The 18070-nt window shown below is 43.0% G+C and overlaps 1 protein-coding gene across 1 annotated transcript in view; it reads left to right on the forward strand.

The window, feature by feature from the left end:
• Positions 1 to 18070, forward strand: part of LOC119728158 (vitellogenin-5-like) — a 36337-nt gene that overhangs the window by 16911 nt on the left and 1356 nt on the right. Inside the window, exons 16-32 of the mRNA XM_038200237.1 lie at positions 323 to 414; positions 870 to 1159; positions 1936 to 2062; positions 3252 to 3516; positions 4297 to 4531; positions 5257 to 5358; positions 6607 to 6834; positions 8834 to 9121; positions 10028 to 10198; positions 10881 to 11057; positions 12346 to 12519; positions 13656 to 13769; positions 14868 to 15063; positions 15188 to 15348; positions 15797 to 16045; positions 16835 to 17077; positions 17726 to 17879. Of these exons, the coding sequence (XP_038056165.1) occupies positions 323 to 414; positions 870 to 1159; positions 1936 to 2062; positions 3252 to 3516; positions 4297 to 4531; positions 5257 to 5358; positions 6607 to 6834; positions 8834 to 9121; positions 10028 to 10198; positions 10881 to 11057; positions 12346 to 12519; positions 13656 to 13769; positions 14868 to 15063; positions 15188 to 15348; positions 15797 to 16045; positions 16835 to 17077; positions 17726 to 17879 (3266 nt within the window). The remainder of the gene's footprint in view (positions 1 to 322; positions 415 to 869; positions 1160 to 1935; positions 2063 to 3251; positions 3517 to 4296; positions 4532 to 5256; positions 5359 to 6606; positions 6835 to 8833; positions 9122 to 10027; positions 10199 to 10880; positions 11058 to 12345; positions 12520 to 13655; positions 13770 to 14867; positions 15064 to 15187; positions 15349 to 15796; positions 16046 to 16834; positions 17078 to 17725; positions 17880 to 18070) is intronic.

The raw sequence follows: 18070 nt of genomic DNA on the forward strand, positions 1-18070 counted from the left end.
CAGAGAGTATCAGGCAGGGCAGTTTTGGGTGCTACAGTGACTATTGCGCCAAGCTGAATGTTAAAATAAAGCTGAGGTTTCAAAAAATGAGCTGCATTAAGAAGAGACACACGTGTAGTTCATTTTAATATCTTACAAGTTGATTCAGGACTGGATGAGTTGTGATGGACTTGCAATGACTTAATCAATCATAGGTATAATGTTCAGAATCAAGCTTAGGAGGGTTAAATTACATTTCCAAATTAAAAAACAAACCTCGTCGGAATGCCTGAAATAGCCACAATAAACAGTAAATAACCTGGATGATTTTGCCTCCGTGTAGGACCAAGGTTGCCAGGAAGGCACTACTGACGCTGAAGCCCATCGTCCAAGGAGCACTGTACTCCAAGAGATTCATGTGGTCGCCTACCTCCTGTAAGTCAGCGGAATGAATTTGTTTGCACATGTACTCCCTGACCCCTCAAACGGTTACAAAGAGAAAAGTGGGAGGGGCCATTGGGACGGACTATCTTGATGGCATCGTAGTCATGCCTGATGCTTAGACACTTGTGGGTTTGTTCACATGTTTTTTTTTGGGTTTGTTCACATTTGAGTGTCATGGCCTAGCGGTTAAGAGCCTGGACTCATGCTCTGGTGTTTCAGAGGCAACAGTGGCGTGGGTTTGAGCCCGGGTCTGGACACTTGTGTCCTTAAGCAAGGCACTTAACCATTATTGCTTCATCCTTCGGACGGGACGTAAAGCCAAATTCAGTGGGGGGGGGGGGGGGAATTGGTTGTGCCCCTCATGTCCCCCTTAGTTATGCCTTTGAGTTTTGAGAAAATTCATTTCATTTGCACTCTCCATTGTTTTTGTTGTTGTAATTCTCCAGGGCAACAGAAGATAAGTCTCAGCTCGGAAGCTTCCCTGATCGGCACCCCTGCATCCCCGTTCCCTGTCAGTGGCTCCGTCAAGCTGGGCGCCACCATCCTGGACCACAGCCTCAACATCGTGGAGGCCGGCTTCCACGCCAAGAACCTGCGAGACATCGCTGAGAAGATCCTGGGCATTGCCCGGCCCGTCCGCAAGACCAAGGAGTTCATGAAGAAGCTGAACGCCCCCCTGTCCGACAGCCGGGAGAAGTCCCCGGCCCAGAGAGACCTTGACGCTCTGGATGGACAGGTTGGGTCTGGTTTTGTTATCACTGTTGAAATCGAGACCACTAATTCTTGATCAATTATATAAATTTTCAGAGCAGAAAATGACAAGCTTTGATTGTGTATTATTTTGATGAAGGAATATTGGTACATGTATTAGAGTCAAAATTCATTGTTAGGTAAACGTGTGTTTGTTTGAGCCAAATTCTCATTCAGTACCTCACAAGAGGGAAGACCTTTTCAAGAAGTTTTAGAGATCCGTTGGCCCCACATGAATGATATTTTTCAAATTCTTTGTTTAAATTGAAATAACCCAATGGATTTTATGTTAAGTTCAAAACTATAAGAAGTCTTCACTCATGCAGATAAATCATATGTTCCATTGCGCGAGCGTTGGTTATGGACTTCCGTTTTAAGAACCTTATTTTGTTGTTCTGAAATGTTACTTTTCCTTTCTATCTCACCTTCTTTAATCCAAAAATCCCATACACACAATTTTTTTTCTAGGCTGCACTTTTGTCACTTCCGAAACTTCCGAAGCTTGTATCTTGTTCAAATTTAACATGAACGAAAACTGTACGTCATTCACAAAGCATGACGCCATCATGAAGTCATCAAGTGTCATTTTGTGAAGTCCTATATCTGGACATTATCAACATCATTTCCCAGAAGTTCCCAAGCAGAGGAGAGGGAAAGGCCTTTAGTACTATCCTTCCTGCAACCTTAAGAAAAATAAAAATTGATGTAGTGATCAATCATGATTTCAATTCATGTTGTTCTTTCACCCCTGTACGTGAACAGCTGCGAACGACTGTGATCGACTCCGACACCAATGCTCTGAAGGCCTCAGGCTACTTGAAGTTCTTCGGCAACGAGCTACGAACCGTCACCGTGGACAAGCCCACTATCTGGTCCTACCTGGAAGGCAGTGAGTTATCTAAGAAATCTGGTGTAGTGTGTGAAATTTGGACTCTGTAAACATAGGGAATCATTGGTTGTGTTGCGCATTCAGCACTTCATTGAAGGGCAAAACTCAATGTTGAATTAACATCTAGCTTCCGCAGACATTGTTATATTTACAAGCTTCTAAAGACTATTCATAAATCAAGCCTTCATCGAAACGCACCCTTAGTGGCCAAATTTGACCAAAAAAAGACTTTGAAATTGTGATTTGCCCTTGTAAATTTGATTATTATTGTATGCTCAGTGCTTTTCAGAAGCCTGTAAAGAAACAAAAACAAAATTGGTCATGCATACCCTGCGTTGTACATGTGTAAACCACGTCAGTTAATGTCTAAATAGGCAAATCTCACAACCTGCCCTGGTGAAAATTCCAGTTGAAACTAGTTAACTGGTTGGACTGGTTTCAACTTGACCAGTGGAACTGGAAATTGGTGACTGGTTTGGAACTGGTTTTGAACCGGTATAAAACTGGTTTTGAACTGGTGTAACTGGTTTTTGAACTGGTGTAACTGGTTTTGAACTAGTTATACCAGTAAAACCAGTTCAGAATCAGTCACCAGGTTCCAGTTGAACTGGTTTCAACTGAGATTGTCACCTAGTTACACCACTTAAACCAGTTCCAGATCAGTCACCAGTTTCCAGTTCACAACTGGTTTCAACTGAGATTGTCACCTGGGTGAAAGAAAGTTTTGAACTGTGTGAGTCACCACTCATTGGAACCTTTGCTGGAACATCCTCCCTTGACATTTTGGGATACTAAGTCAAAACTGCAGCCTCTTCTACCGTACCTTAACCCTAACCCTGCCAGACGCATCACAGTGCATCAGGTGGAAAAGTCTGGTGCACTTTGATTGAAAATGCTACCAACACCAGTGCATAAACCGGCCACTTCTGAGACACTGAGGGCTAGTCCCATTGAACAATGCCACAGTTGTATCCTGCTGCGTTGGGGGACTACAGACTCTGAGGCAGTTTGGCCTTGAGACTTTTGACCTGATGGATCTTGCTACACTGGGCAGGCTTGTCATTTTTACAAGTGTTGCATGTTGCTGCGTTTGGCAGGGTTTCAAGCCAATATAGCCTGGAGGGTTAGGGTTAATAAAGTCTACAGGGGCTTGAGTCTTGTATTCTAACCCCAAATCTTTCCTGACCAGCATCCGAGAAAATGGTCGACATTGAGGACAAGATGCGCTCAGGTGAGAACCCCTACTCCTACCGCAAGCTCTTCAGCCTGGGCCGGGGCGTGCACGAGATCCCGACAGAGATCGGCCTGCCACTGCAGCTCTGGGTGGACTCTGCAGCCATGGTGGCGCTGGACGTCAGCGGCAGGGCTGTCCTGACGCCCAGACTGACTGACGTTCTGAGTGACAAGGCTGTCAAGCTGGAGACGGTGGACGTGACTGGAACCGTCAAGCCAAGGTAAGGATGGAAGACGGTAATAGGAGTGATTCGTGTGTGACCATCGTTTAGCTCCATTAGTAAGGAGAAATCCCTAAAATGAAATACATATGATTAATATACCATTTTTAGAATAAATTGACCCTCCAATGCAAACATCCATTTTGTGCCAAGTTGCCCTTTCAGTCAAAGTCAATCAAGTGACTGTTTTCAACTGTTAAGAATTCGCGACCTACATAAAGCAGGATTGACTGGTTGTGACTGTTTATGTAACTTGATAGAGCTTTGCTTTGACTCGGGGTGATTGATAAGCCAGCTGTGCCCACAATGTCCTGCTTGGTCTGCTCATGGTCTGTTGACTGAAGTTGTCTGGTCACAGTGCTTGCTTGACATATTATCTGAGTGTTGGTGACTAGCCTGTGTTAAAAGTATAGCAGGGGAAGTGAATAGAAGTTTTGACTGTCTCGGACTGTTTAAATAGTGGGAGGGTTAAAAGAAAAAGACAAGGTAAATCTAGTAAAGCTTGTCCCAGATGCAAACAAATTATATTCAGTGGATTCAGAATGGCTGTTAATGCATCTGGTGTACGCAATGGGCCAGATTTAGTCTACATGTATTACAAGGTAATCCTATACGATGACACTGCCCGGCTCCCTTCAAAAGCCAACAACCAGACTAATTCACAAGTGACAGTCATTCAGTCATTCGGTTAGTCGGTCAGGTACAAAGAAAACTATAGGCTGGCCCCTTTTTGGGACCGGCAAAAACTGACAAATTCTTAAAATCGTTCCTTACCCCCAGGGCCGCTGTTACCATCATGGCCAAGATGAAAGTCTCCCTGGACAACGTCATGTCCGGTCTGTACCTGAACGGCGCCATGAACACATCGGCCGTCCTCACCGGCAAGCTTAACGTCGACGTGGCCAAGAAGCTGTACGAGACTCGCTTTGACACGCCCTCCACTGAGCACCAGGCCGTCTCGCTGCGCAGCCGACCCTACACCTTCACTTACATCGAAAAGCCAGAGCAGGAGACGGTGAGTACTGAACCTAAAATAGGTTTACACCTGGCATTCCAGAGGTGTGCTGAGCTGAAATGTGTTCAGAGTGACTTGAGTCAACCTAAATGAAGTTAGTTTCGGACAGGCAAACTTTATGTACCAATTCTCCAATTACTGGTGCTGTTTCAAACAACTGCAATAGTTGGTCTTTAACTTGTTTCAGATGTCGTGCTTAGTTCTTTTGATGCGAATGCCTATTCTACTAATTTACAAATTTTGTATTTCCAGCAAAACCAGCCCCAAAATTGTCAACACAAGGCCAAAAAAAGAATAAGTCGGTCTCTGGTCAGCGCGCGCGTCGATTTTAATCATGCGCGTCAATCTTTTTTTGTCTCCAAAATGTGCTGCGGTAGCTCCAACAGCGCCCTCTATTGCCGCACCTGCTCAATTTTTTTTTTACCAAAGAGCACCAAGGAATGGAAAATAGCACCAAGGCAAATGATCGAGAGCACCAAGGCAAATTATGGAGGACACCAATGTACATGAGGACACCAAAAAAGCAAAATAGTACCCCACGTTGTCTGTACAATCCAAGCTTGAAGAAAAAAAAAAAAGCAAAAAAAAAAAAAAAAAAAAGCTGCGTCCCCGCGTCAATTCCGGAACTTTGGTCTGACCAGAGACCGAATATTTTTTTTTGTTGGCCTAACCGTTGAGCGTCTGTCCGAACATGTGTGAAGATTTCTTTTTTGTTTCGTCCACAGATTCAGACCCCTGAAGTTGTCCGAGAGTCCCAAGAGAACAACCGGTATACCTTCAATAAGAGACTGATCAAGGGCAAGCTGATGAGCCCCAGGCCGGTCACGGTAAGAGGAACAAACATTGTCCAACTGATTCTGTTCTAATCACCTGTGGAGTGCCGTGGCCTCGTGGTCTATCTGGAGCATTGAATTTGTGGTCTGCGGGTAATTCTGCAGGTTGTGGGTTCGAGTCCAGCCTGGGGTCATTGTGCATGTGCCCTTGGGCAAGGCACTTTGTCACTCATTGCTTCTCCCCACCCAGGAGTAAATTGGGTACCTGTCAGGGCAGAGATGGTAATTGTGGTTGATTGTAGCTGCTTTGCACCGAAATGGCAGCATCAAGCTGTATATTCCCCAGGGAGCTAAGATGGTCTTTGGAACGTTTCACTGGCCCAATGAGCAGCGTAATAATGATGTAGCGCCTTGAGCACCAATAGTGGTAGATACGTGTGCTTTAGAAATACCCATTATTCTTATTAGGCCAAAAAAAAAAGTCTCCGGTTTCTGGTATGCACGCGCAATACAAGATGATGTTTCAAAACCGCCAAACTCACTGGTTTGACTGGAATTCTGCTGCTGCACAATTTTAACGTGTTTTTAGATGGGGTTATGATCGAGAATAAGATTTATGTGGCCTCTCTGGACTCCCATATATTTGCACTAAGTTTAGTCGGGCACCATTTGCAGTCATCAGCCGACATTTGAAGCCAAAAAAAAAAAAAAAAACAGGTAGAAAAAAAAAAAGCCGCGTCGCCGCACCACTTTTGGGGCAAGCTCCATACCAGAAACCGGAGACTTTTTTTTTTTTGGCCTTACCCATTATTTCCCTTATTTCTGTCTGTCTGTTTTGTGGCTAATTTCGTGACAAAGCAGTAACAATTTTTGTTAAGTTGTGGAGAGTCTCTTTCACAGTCAATAACAAGTCCTCACGTCAAGTCACAGGCTATTCGCAATGAACTGTAATGATGACATGTCTTTGTCATTGCTTGTACCATGTTACATGCACCTGTGATTAACTTGTAATTTGACTTTTGATGGACTTGACAACAAAACCCCAAACCGTCCCAGCACTGAAGTTTTTTTTAAATATTCATCTGGGAATGTAACACAATGTAGTACAGGTATCAAGCCCGGTTCATACTTCACGCGAAAGCAAAAGCGAAGCGAAATTTGTGACGTCAACAATACATTCGAAGCGCGTCCACCATTGTTGACGACATGAATTTCGCTTCGCACAAGTTTTCGCGTGAAGTATGAACCGGGCTTCAGTGGGTTATTAAAGTCAACAAAACATCTGTTATTGTATTTTAATAGAGCACCTGGAATGTTGGCAAGGACTCTCTCGGCGTTGAGATGGAGTTGAAGACGCGTCGCGTGCCGCGCTCCTGCAGCTTCACCTACGGCCCGACCCATCTGATCTTCAACGGCCCCGTGGATGTCAACGTGACCGTCAGGCCCGGGCAGAATGCCCCCAGGAACGTCGTCGCTTACATGAAGCTGGAGAACGAGTTCAAGACGCAGCAGCAGTACCAAGAATTCAAGGTTATAAGAACCCTTCCCCCTCTTGTGACATCCGCCACCTCCCCACCCCCACCTCCCCCAAACAGAGATAGGCACGGGAAATAGTTGTGGTAGTCGTCTTTACCCTTTGCGCAGTCGAGCCCCGATAAAATTCTCCACATTTTCCAAATATGGGCATACTTTTTTTTTTCAATAGGCCAATTAGGCCAAGCTTCCCTGTAATCCTCACCCCTACTATATACCACAAGCCTGTTAGACTCCCATTGGCCAGACTCTAGCCACTCAGGAGTAAGGAGTGTTGAAAGACAGAAGTCAAGATGGCACCTAATGCCTTTGTGCAGTAATGGGAGATCTTAGTGGCCAACCCGCAAGTGCCGCCGATCCCTTTGTTTCAACCCCTCGTGCCGCCCAGAGCTCAGACAGGTTGTAAACAATCCCTGGACATGTGAATGACCTATATCTTGTGCATGTACAGGCTTGCCAGGTTTAGTGACCTATAAACACATGTGGTGATAAAATTCTCTGTGTGGCCATTCCGCGTAAAGTTTTTGGTCTTGATCCACGAAGGGTTATGACATCCATCCTAGCCATTTTATGCATTTCTTATTAATGGTACTGAAACAAAGAGTTTCCGGAGATGCCGACCATTACTCTTTTGGAGTAATTATTAGGATTTTGAGGCATGTTACTACTCTTGCAAATTCCAGCTGTCCTATACGCCAACATTGTGGTTACTCTGAAAAGTACTGTGGTTACTCTTAAACCTGACTGTTGTCCTATGTATTTACATTAGCATAACACTTTGCAGGAAGAATCATTACTATTTTGTAGTCTGTTAAGTTGGCATCTCTGAGTTTCTAAAACAGTACACAGGTATTTGAGCTCAAAAGCCTGAAAAAAAAAACTTAAAGAAGAATAAAACAAATGGTCAACTTTAGTCATGGAAGGAAAACTTTGGAAGATAGTACATAGGGAAAACCATAGATAGGCTAGGGACTAAAGTCCTAGCACACATATTGGCCTGGGTATATGATTCCAACCCTTGTTACAAAAAAGTGTCATGGAAGGAAGACCTTTACCATAGAGCTGTATTAAATTACTAGAGCGCTAACTTCGTGTACAAAGTAATGCCTGCTGGGCGCATCCATGTTTGTGCACAAACCTATGGAGACCTAGACATTTTGTACGGCTTTTGTACGGCTATTTGCATATCTGCCTTTGTATTCCATACCGGTGCGTTATCGAAGCCAATACGCCCAAATCCGAAACGCACGATCAGCAAATGAGCGTCTCATTTTGCTCTACACAGACAGCGCAACGCGTGTGCGTATTCGCTGCAGATGCTTTTTGCCGTCAGGTTTTTTTAACCGTCAATGACGCGCTTAAGTTGTTTGCGTATGTTTTACTTGCACGTTGCATGTAGAGTACACTTTCAAAATACAATCCATCTAATTTCATTATGTTCTACAAACACACACATCAATTCAAAATGTCTGCGCCCAGGACAGCTTCAAAGTGTCTCCGCGTGCAGAATGACGAGTTAGCGCTCTAGTAATTTAATATAGCTCTATGACCTTTACTCATTGATTTTCCACTATTGCAAACCCTCAAGTCAGAGGTCGCGTCTGAAACGAGGTTTCAGAGCTATGGGCTCCATGCGCACAAGTACCCCCTCAACGGTAGGAAAGAGAGAGTTATGAGAGACCACTGGGGGGAGACATACGAACGCAACTACGCTATGTCTTTGTGCACGTTCAAAATCAAAAGTCGTTAAAAAAATATGAAAAGTTGAACAACGAAATTGACTGGAGCGGGGCTTGAACCTTCGACCTCCGGATAACCGTTCCGGTGCTCTTACCAACTGAGCTGTCCAGCCCTATGTTGGTGGTTCCCCAATTAGTCAATATCTTTAATAATTGTAATTGTTGAAGACCTGGATAATAACTCCATACAAGCAATTAAGACGTGCCCATTTAAAAAAAAAAAAAAAAAAAAACTTATTTTTGAATTTGTTTCGCAGGAGAAGTTCTTACTGAAGCAGCACTTCATGACCGAGTCCAGCTCCGAGGAATCGGACGAGCACGATCACGTTAACGGCAAAGACGTGCCCATCCCCATGTACCAGAAGCCGCAGACGTCGTTCCGCACCGTGGGCATGGAGTTCCTGAAGCGCTTCGAGGACTGGAAGTACGACAGTGCCAAGTGGCCGTTTACCAGGGAGGAGGTAGAGGACAGGTCACATGACCATACCGAGGAGGTTATCCCAGACAGCACTAAGAGCGTGGAACTGTACCATATCTACTTCAACGTAAGTCATGCTGTTTCTTCTTGAAAAATGTCAACAATTTTATGTACAAAAATGGTATAACTAAAATCTTCTGTATTCAATTGTACAAGCAGAAAGCATTGTAAAGTTTAATTCTGTTTTAAAAAGTTGAAACATATAAAATAATGTTAAGTTTCTGGAGATTCATACTTATTTCAGAACAACAGCATTCCTTCAATTTGCTTGGTACCTTTGAGATTTTTCCTACATTTGCCAAAATATTTATCCAAACAGGGATAAATCTTTTTAGATTGAGTTTTTCCCTTCGCCAACGTGTTTTATTAACACTGTATACTCAGTATTGACCTATCGCAGTAGAATCGCCTCAACGCAGCTGGTGAAATATTGTCCAATTATATGATATACAAATTGGATGCAGATAACGCACAAAATCTGAGACAAACTTAACGTACAAAATTCCCCCTAGGATTGTCTATTATCGCAAATGGTGATAGGTCAATTGTTCGAAGGCTTGCGAGAAAAACATTACAAGCTTTAATTATAATGGGACTCAAACCCACGATCACTTGTCTACTACTGCAGACATCTTACCACTCGACCACCGAGCTTACCAGGGTCAGCCAAAAAGTGAAGAGATTCAAACTCCATCCTTATTTGACAACAGATATTCATGTCTTTACAGATCAGTTCAAATAACAGCCAGGCAATAAGTGAGGAGATTTCAACCCCCATTTTATTTTACAATGAATATTTATGGCTATGCAGATCAGCACCCGTGGCAGCCAATAAGGGATGAGATTTTAAATTCTGTCTTTATTTGACAATGAATATTCATGTGTCTGTAGATCAGCACCAATCGCAGAAAGATAATAACAGAAGAGATTTCAAAATCCATTATTATTTGCGTTGAATATTCATGTTATGCAGGTTACCACCAATGGCACCCAGCCAATCCGTGAGCTAGTTAGCCGGATCAGTCTGGATCAGCAGGATGAGTTCTACAAGGCGGTGCGCTTTGATGTTATGACTGCCAAGAAGATCTTCCGTCCTGATCCGGTCCACCAGGACCAGCTCCGTGAGGAGACGGAGGACATCCAGGTATTTATTAGAATATTATTTGATTTATATATTCACTTGTTAAGCTGGGAAAATTTGTCAGTGCATTTGTTGTCATGTGCCCACAGTCATGTGCATTCCCTCCCTCTTACGTAAAAATGGTACATAGATGCATTCCGTTCATGCAAACATTGGCGCGAATGTTAGGCCAAGTAATAAAACAATACTTTGTCGTCCGAGCTATTTGTAAAAAAGGAGAAGGAGGCCCTTGTCTCCCAAGAAGGTGGATTTTCCAGGATGGCGATGGTTTCTTCAATTTTCTCGACTCTTTTGCTGATACTTTTGTGTCCAAAGGAGCCCTTTCCACCAGATTTTGAATTTGCATACATAGCTAAAATTGTGCTAGAGCGCGGCATAGAAAATGACAAAATATATTGCGAAAACATAGGTGCGATGTGAAATTTGGCAATTAGAAAAAAAAAGTAGGCAGGCAGGAAAAAGGAAGTGGGCGGAGACCACAAATGGGTTTATTTTTTTGTACTTGGCCTTAGCTAGGCCTCTGCGAATGTGCCAACCCCAAGTGGTACGATAATGTCAGGAACTACAATGGTGGGTGGGGTGGGGTGGGGTGGGGGAGGGGGAGGGGGAATGTAAGCAATCAGCTCACCGCCCATTAGGATGATTTGTGATGGCTTAATTTTGTGGCTTTTGTTCGTTTTGACAGACACTCTGCATCCAAGGCGAGCTTGAACACCCAGCTTACGCCGTCACCCTCCCAGAGTCTCAGAAGCTGGAGCCCATCCAGGGCCTGCCCGACGTTCCCCTGGACCCCAAGGTCCTCTTCAAGTTCAACAGCCAGTGGGGCAAGAGCTGCCTGGACGACCAGAAGATGCAGATCAAGGTCAGAGAACGTGCATATCTCCTTCCCTTGACATTAAGTTTGGGCTTAGTTTTCATTTGGGCAATTCCACGGTTACTCACGTTACACTTTTGATGTGCTTTTGAGTTTCCTTGAGCTGTAATTACCTTACTGAAAAGGTTTAATAACTGTTATCCCTATGGTAGATAGAGTAGACCTAGACCTACCTAAGCACCAAAGATGACATCCAGAAAAATGTGTTCTGTATGATGAACAAGACGCACAAAATCGGTTACTCACGTTACATTTTCGGACATGCATAAAAAGCAAACATGCTTTGATCAAAAAGTGTCCTCATACAGGCAACCTGTGGAAATTTCTTTTCAATGGATAAAAGACCAAGGTCTAGGTCTACTCTATCTACCATGGGGATAACAGTTATTAAACCTTTTCAGTAAGGTAATTACAGCCCAAGGAAACTCAAAAGTACATCAAAACTGTAACGTGTGTAACGTGGATTTGCCCACCCGTATTGGGTTCAGGTTGACTGAAGTGGAAATTGCACTCTAACCTTTCAAACACTTAGTGTTCCCTCAACCTAGCTAGCCAGACGTAAGTCTGGCTAGAGTACTTGGTAGTAGATTTCTATCTGCAAAATGAGAATTGATAATGATGAAGCATTTACTGGACTTTTTTTATTCATCAGATCAAATTTTTTAATTTGATGGACTTGTTTTGTTGAAAAAAAATATTTTTCAGTTATACTAATTTTGAAACTTGCTTGTCAAGTTTTTTTTCTCCAAAACCCAAGTAATTACTATCTGAAAACTGAGCTGACAACTTACTTTGGCACACCTTTTATTTGATGCAGATGTCTTAGTATTTGGCAGGTTAACCCTTAGTTACAGATCCTTGGCATGTTTTGCTGAGAATTTTAGTGAATCGTCTAGTATGTACCAATTTTGCAAGAACCCAATGTATAGGGCATCAAACGTCCTGTAAAAGTAGTTTGGCAAAACGTTTGTTAGGGCTAGTTCCTACTTCATACAAATGCAACAGAAGTCGCATGACAACAAATATGGTCAGTGAGACTTCAGAAAAAATCCATGTTCATAATTGATATTTACTATTACCCTAATGAATTTACTTCAAACCAAAATTTGTGTGAAGTAGGGACCGGCCTTTAATAATGTAATTTAATTCTGCAAACTTGGAAGATTTTGAATAATCTGGTTACTGACTATGGTGTTGGTCAAGGGAATTTTCTTTTTCCTTGAAAGAAAAATATCCAAAGGAGAGTCTGATGTTTTTGTGTCATTCGGTTCACCAGGCTCGTGTCCAGAGATCCGAGAAGCAGCAGAGAGAGCTTTTGGAGGAGACTCCAGACAAGATTGAATGCCTGAAGAACATCCGGGAGAATAACAAGTGCTCCCAGGCTTGTAAGTCCCTGCGTAAGGAACGGGAGGAGCTGCGGGCCATCCACGCTGAGCTGACCCACAACGAGGTATGTGGTGATGAAGGGCAGGGAACAAAAATGTACAGCATTGCAGAGTGATGTTAAACAAGTCATTATAAGTTATTGCATGTAGGCCATATTTTTAAGTGAATGAAGGTGTCAATTAGGGGGGGGGGGGGTGCCTGGGGGTACAATCAGACACCACTGTCGGGGGGTGGGTGTACGAACGGACACCTTTGTGGAGCGAGGGGGTTGGGGATACAAACTGACACCACTGTTGGGGTGTGTGTACGAACGGACACCATTGTGGAGCGAGGGAGTTGGGGGTACAAACTGACACCACTGTTGGGGGGTCTGTGTACAAACAGACACCGTTGGGGGGGATGGGGGTAAAAACAGACACCATAGGGGGTGGGAGTACAACCAGACACCAGTGTTGGGGAGGGGAGGGTGGGGTGGGGGTACAATCAGACACCTTTGTTGGGGAGGGTTGGGTCGGAGTACAAACAGGCACCGTTGTGGGGGGAGGGGTGATGGGGATGGGGGTACAAACATACACCGTTGGGGGGATACAAACAGACACCATTGTTGGTAATGAAGGTACAAACGGACACAATCGTGGTGGTACAAACATAAATACAAATTTATTGACGTATCAAGTTAGTTCAAATGTTGCTGTAATGCAAAAAAAAAACAAGATTATTATAATCTTTAGTAAATTTAGATTGGAGGATATGTATGTGATATTTCCACTATCTGACATGTAGCCACAACAATTGTGTTGTTACATATAGGCATATTAAAAGTCTTCAGATCTCTTTTAAAACTTGTTAATATACTAAACTCTGGCTCTTCTCTCAACCAGTGGCGGGAAAAAAACATTGCTCTTAAAAAGAATAGAACAAGTGGCATAAAGGAAAATTAAAAGTATATCACTATTAGTGTTAATCGAGTCAATTACAAAGGCCCTCACAAGGCCATCACAATGCCATCGCAAGTCATCCAGGCCCAACTCAATTCACTAGCCATATAAAGTAACTGTGACACAGGCATGTCTTTGGTATGGTTCATCCCCTGTTATACTTGTGACTGGACTTGTGAATTTAATTGTGACCGGACCTGGACTCAACTGTTAGACTGTATCACAATATTTACAATATTTTGATTTAAAAAATATTTCACAGATGGTCAAGAAGCCGTACAAGGCCTTTTTCTACCAGGGACTCGAGATGGTCAAGAAGCTGATTTGGGGAAGGGTTACGACCGAGCAGGCTGAAGTCCACAACCCCGACAAGACGGTAAGGCTAAACCCAAGACAAAGATGGCTAAGTCGCACCTCTGCCAACTTTGAGAGCTGGCACTGCCGTCTACTGAACCTGTTACTAAACAAAATGGAAAGAAATACAGGCTTAAGCACTGGTCATTTCTGCGAATTTATCTCAAAAGTTTATGCCATTATGTTAGGCCAAAAAAAAAATAAGTCGGTCTCTGGTCAGCGCGCGCGTCGATTTTAATCATGCGCGTCAATTTTTTTTTTTCCAAAATGTTCCGCGGTAGCTCCAACAGCGCCCTCTATTGCCGCACCTCCTCAATTTTTTTTACCAAAGAGCACCAAGGAATGGGAAATTGCACCAAGGCAAATTATGGAGGACACCAATGTACATGAGGACACTAAAAAAGCAAAATAGTACCCCACCTTGTCTGTACAATCCAAGCTTGAAGAACAAAAAAAAAAAAGCAAAAAAAAAAAAAAAAGCCGCGTCCCCGCATCAATTCCGGAACTTTGATCTGACCAGAGACCGAATATTTTTTTTTTTGGCCTTATGAATATCTATTTGATATTCGCAACCTGTTGAGGCAGGCTTTTACATATATTTACAAATTATTTTCTTTAAGACACAAGTTACTCTTCAAATTTGTCTCAGTATTTTTTTTTGTAAATTTACTTTCAAAAATGTGTCCGAAAGATGTCTGCTTCTTTTTGATGATAGAGTAAATGGGTAATTTTTTTTAATACGTTACGAGATTTAATAGTATATAATCTATGATCATTCGAAACATACAGACCCAAACATGAGATTTAGATCCGCTTTCATTTTATGTGTGTGTTTAATTGCCAAAATCAGTTCTTTTTTTTTATCATATAATCTATGATAATTCGAACCATACAGACCAGAACATGAGATTTAGATCTGTTTTAAATGTTGTGTGTGTTAAATAGGCAAAATCAGTGATTTTAAAATCTTCTGCTTGCAGGTTCCATTTACCGGCGAACTGGCGAAGCTATGATGATTCAAAACACACAAAACCAAAATATGAGTTTTTATAAATCCGCTATTATTTTTTTGGCGTCAAATTGGCAAAATCAGTGATTTTCAAAAATGTTCTGATTACAGGCTCTGCTGACTGGTGAACTGGAGAAGACCAACAAGAAGATGAACATCTCCATCAAGCACGTCCGGGGCAACGTCAAGTTTGAGCGGGTCTGGATTCCTCAGATCATCCAGGACTTGAAGGTCCTCCAGCCGTACAAGCTCCAGCGGCACATGGTCATGAGTTATAGCGAGGATATGCTCAGTGGACGCAACATCCGTGAGTCCAAAAACCTAATAAAAACTTTCAAGTAATACATATGAGCTGTGATGTAGTCACAAACAATATTCATTGCACGGCACTTCAGCTCAAAACCTTGTTTTTGTTTTGCTCTTGCCGACAGACCACTGCAAGTCTCTGAGGAACGACTCCATCATCACCTTTGACAAGATGATCTTCAACTACGAGCAGAGCAAGTGCGATCACATCCTGGCCAAGGACTGCTCCAGCAAGGAACGCTTTGTCGTCCTGTCCAGGAAACTGACCCAGACCGGCACCAAGAAGGTTGGTCCGTGAAGATCCAGGGATTTGGAGACTTGTAGAATGTGTTGATGTGTGAGAGAGATTTGCAAAAGTCATGATGTTTTGGACATATGGACATGATTTTTTGTCTATTTTCACATTTGTAATGTCAGTATTGATTTGTACCATTTATGCTTCTGATGCTTGTTTTAAAACTGTCATAGATTTGAGCAGATATCAAAGCTGTAACAAATTGTTATTCAAAACTGTTTTTGGTAGTGCTGAAACCGTTAATATTGCTTTAAAAGCAAGAATTGTTTTTCGCAAGTTGTGTGGCCAAAAGTATTTCCTTTAGCGTACTTGTGAAGCTGGATTAGGTCAGATCCCGGGCTGATTATTTGTCTAAAGAGCTCCCTCAACTGCCATGCACAAAGCCGATAACCATTTTGACCAAATCTACTCTCTCTTTCAACCCTCCTTCCCATTCCAGATCATCACCGTCTACATCGACAACACCAAGATCCAGTTTGTGCCCAACTTGCTGGACCAGGACATCACCACCCTGGTCAACGAATCCAACGAGAACCTGGAGGTGCTGCAGAAGCTCATCGTTGAGGACGGTGTGATCAAGAACGTGCCCATCGACTCGCCCACCGTCCACATCATGGATCTGGAGAAGCAGGAGGAGGAGTCCCTCTGGCCGGAACCCTTCAGGACGAGCAGGGAGAGGAAGCAACAGGTAAGACATGAACAATGGCATTAACATCTGAGGCCATCCCTGAGAGGTCTATATTTTCTAAATGGGAGACGCTTGGAATTGTATGCAGGCAAAGGAGCAAGAAAGGATGAACTGTTAAATATACTTCTGGAGGCCATATCTGAAGGGAGCATATGGGAAGTGCTGGGCATAATGTTGCAGAAAAGGAGCGGTTAATTAAGGATTAACAGTGAAAATACTTTTTTGAGGCCATCCCTGAGAGGTCCATATTCTCTACATGGGAAATGCCGGGGATAGCATTGAGGAAAAGGAGCAGATGAGGGTTAACAGTGAAAGCAACTTTTGGGGTTATCCCTGAGGGGTCCATATTTCATAAACAGGACAAATTGGGAAAATATTTCGGAGAAGCAGCTTAAGATGAATCGTCAATTTAATATTTTAGGCTGTCCCTGAAATATCCATTCTCCTTGAACTTTACAATGTGTTGGGTGGAATTTTAAGGAAATACACACCTCACAGCATGTTTTATTTGTTGTTTTTCAGTTTAAAACTGCTTGAACGTTTTAACAACATTCAGATATTGATGTTAAATGTCTGATACAAGTTTATGTGACTCTTTTTGGTCTGACTCAACTTATTTTGATTTGTTTAAAGAAGAAAAAAAGAACTTCATTAACTGTCAATAAGAATCACCATCTTAGTCTATAATTCAAGGGTTCTCTTCAATGGATTTTAGGCATTCTCTAAGTTCTGTACCTTCATTCGCACTTTTTCTGACGTAGATCATTTTTGCTTCTCTATTATTATTAGTCTTGGGACATGCCAGAGAGCGCCAGCTCTGAGGAGGTCGAGATGGGAAGCGAGGAGCTGCAATACTGGGAAGACTTCAAGGACCACGTCAAGGCAGACATTGCCATGGCACCTCAGCAGCTCTCTGCCAAGCCCAAGACCATTGCCAAGATCATCCGCAAGAAGCTGGGAGACTCCATCATGCTTTTTGCCCCCGAACAAGAGCTGAAGGTCTTCTTCGACGGCCACAACGTCAAGGTTGAGGTGAGTTCTGAGAGAGGGTTGGTTAGTAGTCAGTTTGGCTTGCTAATGGTTTTTAGCTTCCTGATCATGGCTGTCTGAGTAGTAATAAGCTTGCTTGATGCTGGCTCCTTTCGTTGTGGTCTTGGCCAAGTCAGACGCTCTTTGACCCAAGAGTTGATAAATTGAGGTGAGTCCAGGGAGAGAAGGGTTAGTGCTCAGTTTGGCCTATTGATGGGTTTTGTCTTTATTGTTTGGCTTGTTATGGGCTTGTTTGTTGATTGCTCCTTCCCTTTTGGTCTTGGCCAAGTCAGTTGTGATGGTTGGGTGGATGTCACCTGTTCATGTTTGGACATCATTGCTGTCTTGGTCTTGCCTGTTTAGGTAATTATTAGCTTGCTTTTTGTTGGCCATTTGGTTTCATTCGTGGTAGATAATGATTGTTTTGGTGCAGTGGATGTTAGGTAACCACCTTTACGGATGGCCTTGTTGTTCTGGAAGCCTTGCCGCAAGTTTGATGGAAGCCTTGCCGCTAGCTTGATGGAAACAGGCACCAGAAGTCTCTCGCTTTAGTCACGCTTGCTTTAATTAGTAAACTTCAGACTTTGTGTTGCTTACTATAAATCAAAACATGGGAGTTAAACATCTGATAACACTTGTTGATTTACACAGCTGCCTCTGAAGTACAAGGGCCTGCATTGCGGTCTGTGCGGTGATTTCAACGGTGAGGTCTCTGATGAGCTGGTCGGTCCAAACAGGGAGCTGTACAAGAACCCTCATCGCTTCGGACGTAGCTTCCAACACACCACTGAGCAATGCGCTAAAGGTATATTCAATATTACAGGAGGTTTTGTGGTTGCTCTCATCAAATTATACAACTCCTAATTTGCACTTATCGTGCACCAATTTCTAGAAATTGTGTGTTGCGAACATTTTCATATCTATAATTATAATCCAGTCAATCAAAGGGTTGATCACACTCACAAATAAGATTTCTGAATATCGTCAAAATATCCC

This window comes from Patiria miniata, unplaced genomic scaffold, assembly GCF_015706575.1.
Source record: "Patiria miniata isolate m_02_andy unplaced genomic scaffold, ASM1570657v1 HiC_scaffold_20, whole genome shotgun sequence".
NCBI lineage: Eukaryota > Metazoa > Echinodermata > Asteroidea > Valvatida > Asterinidae > Patiria > Patiria miniata.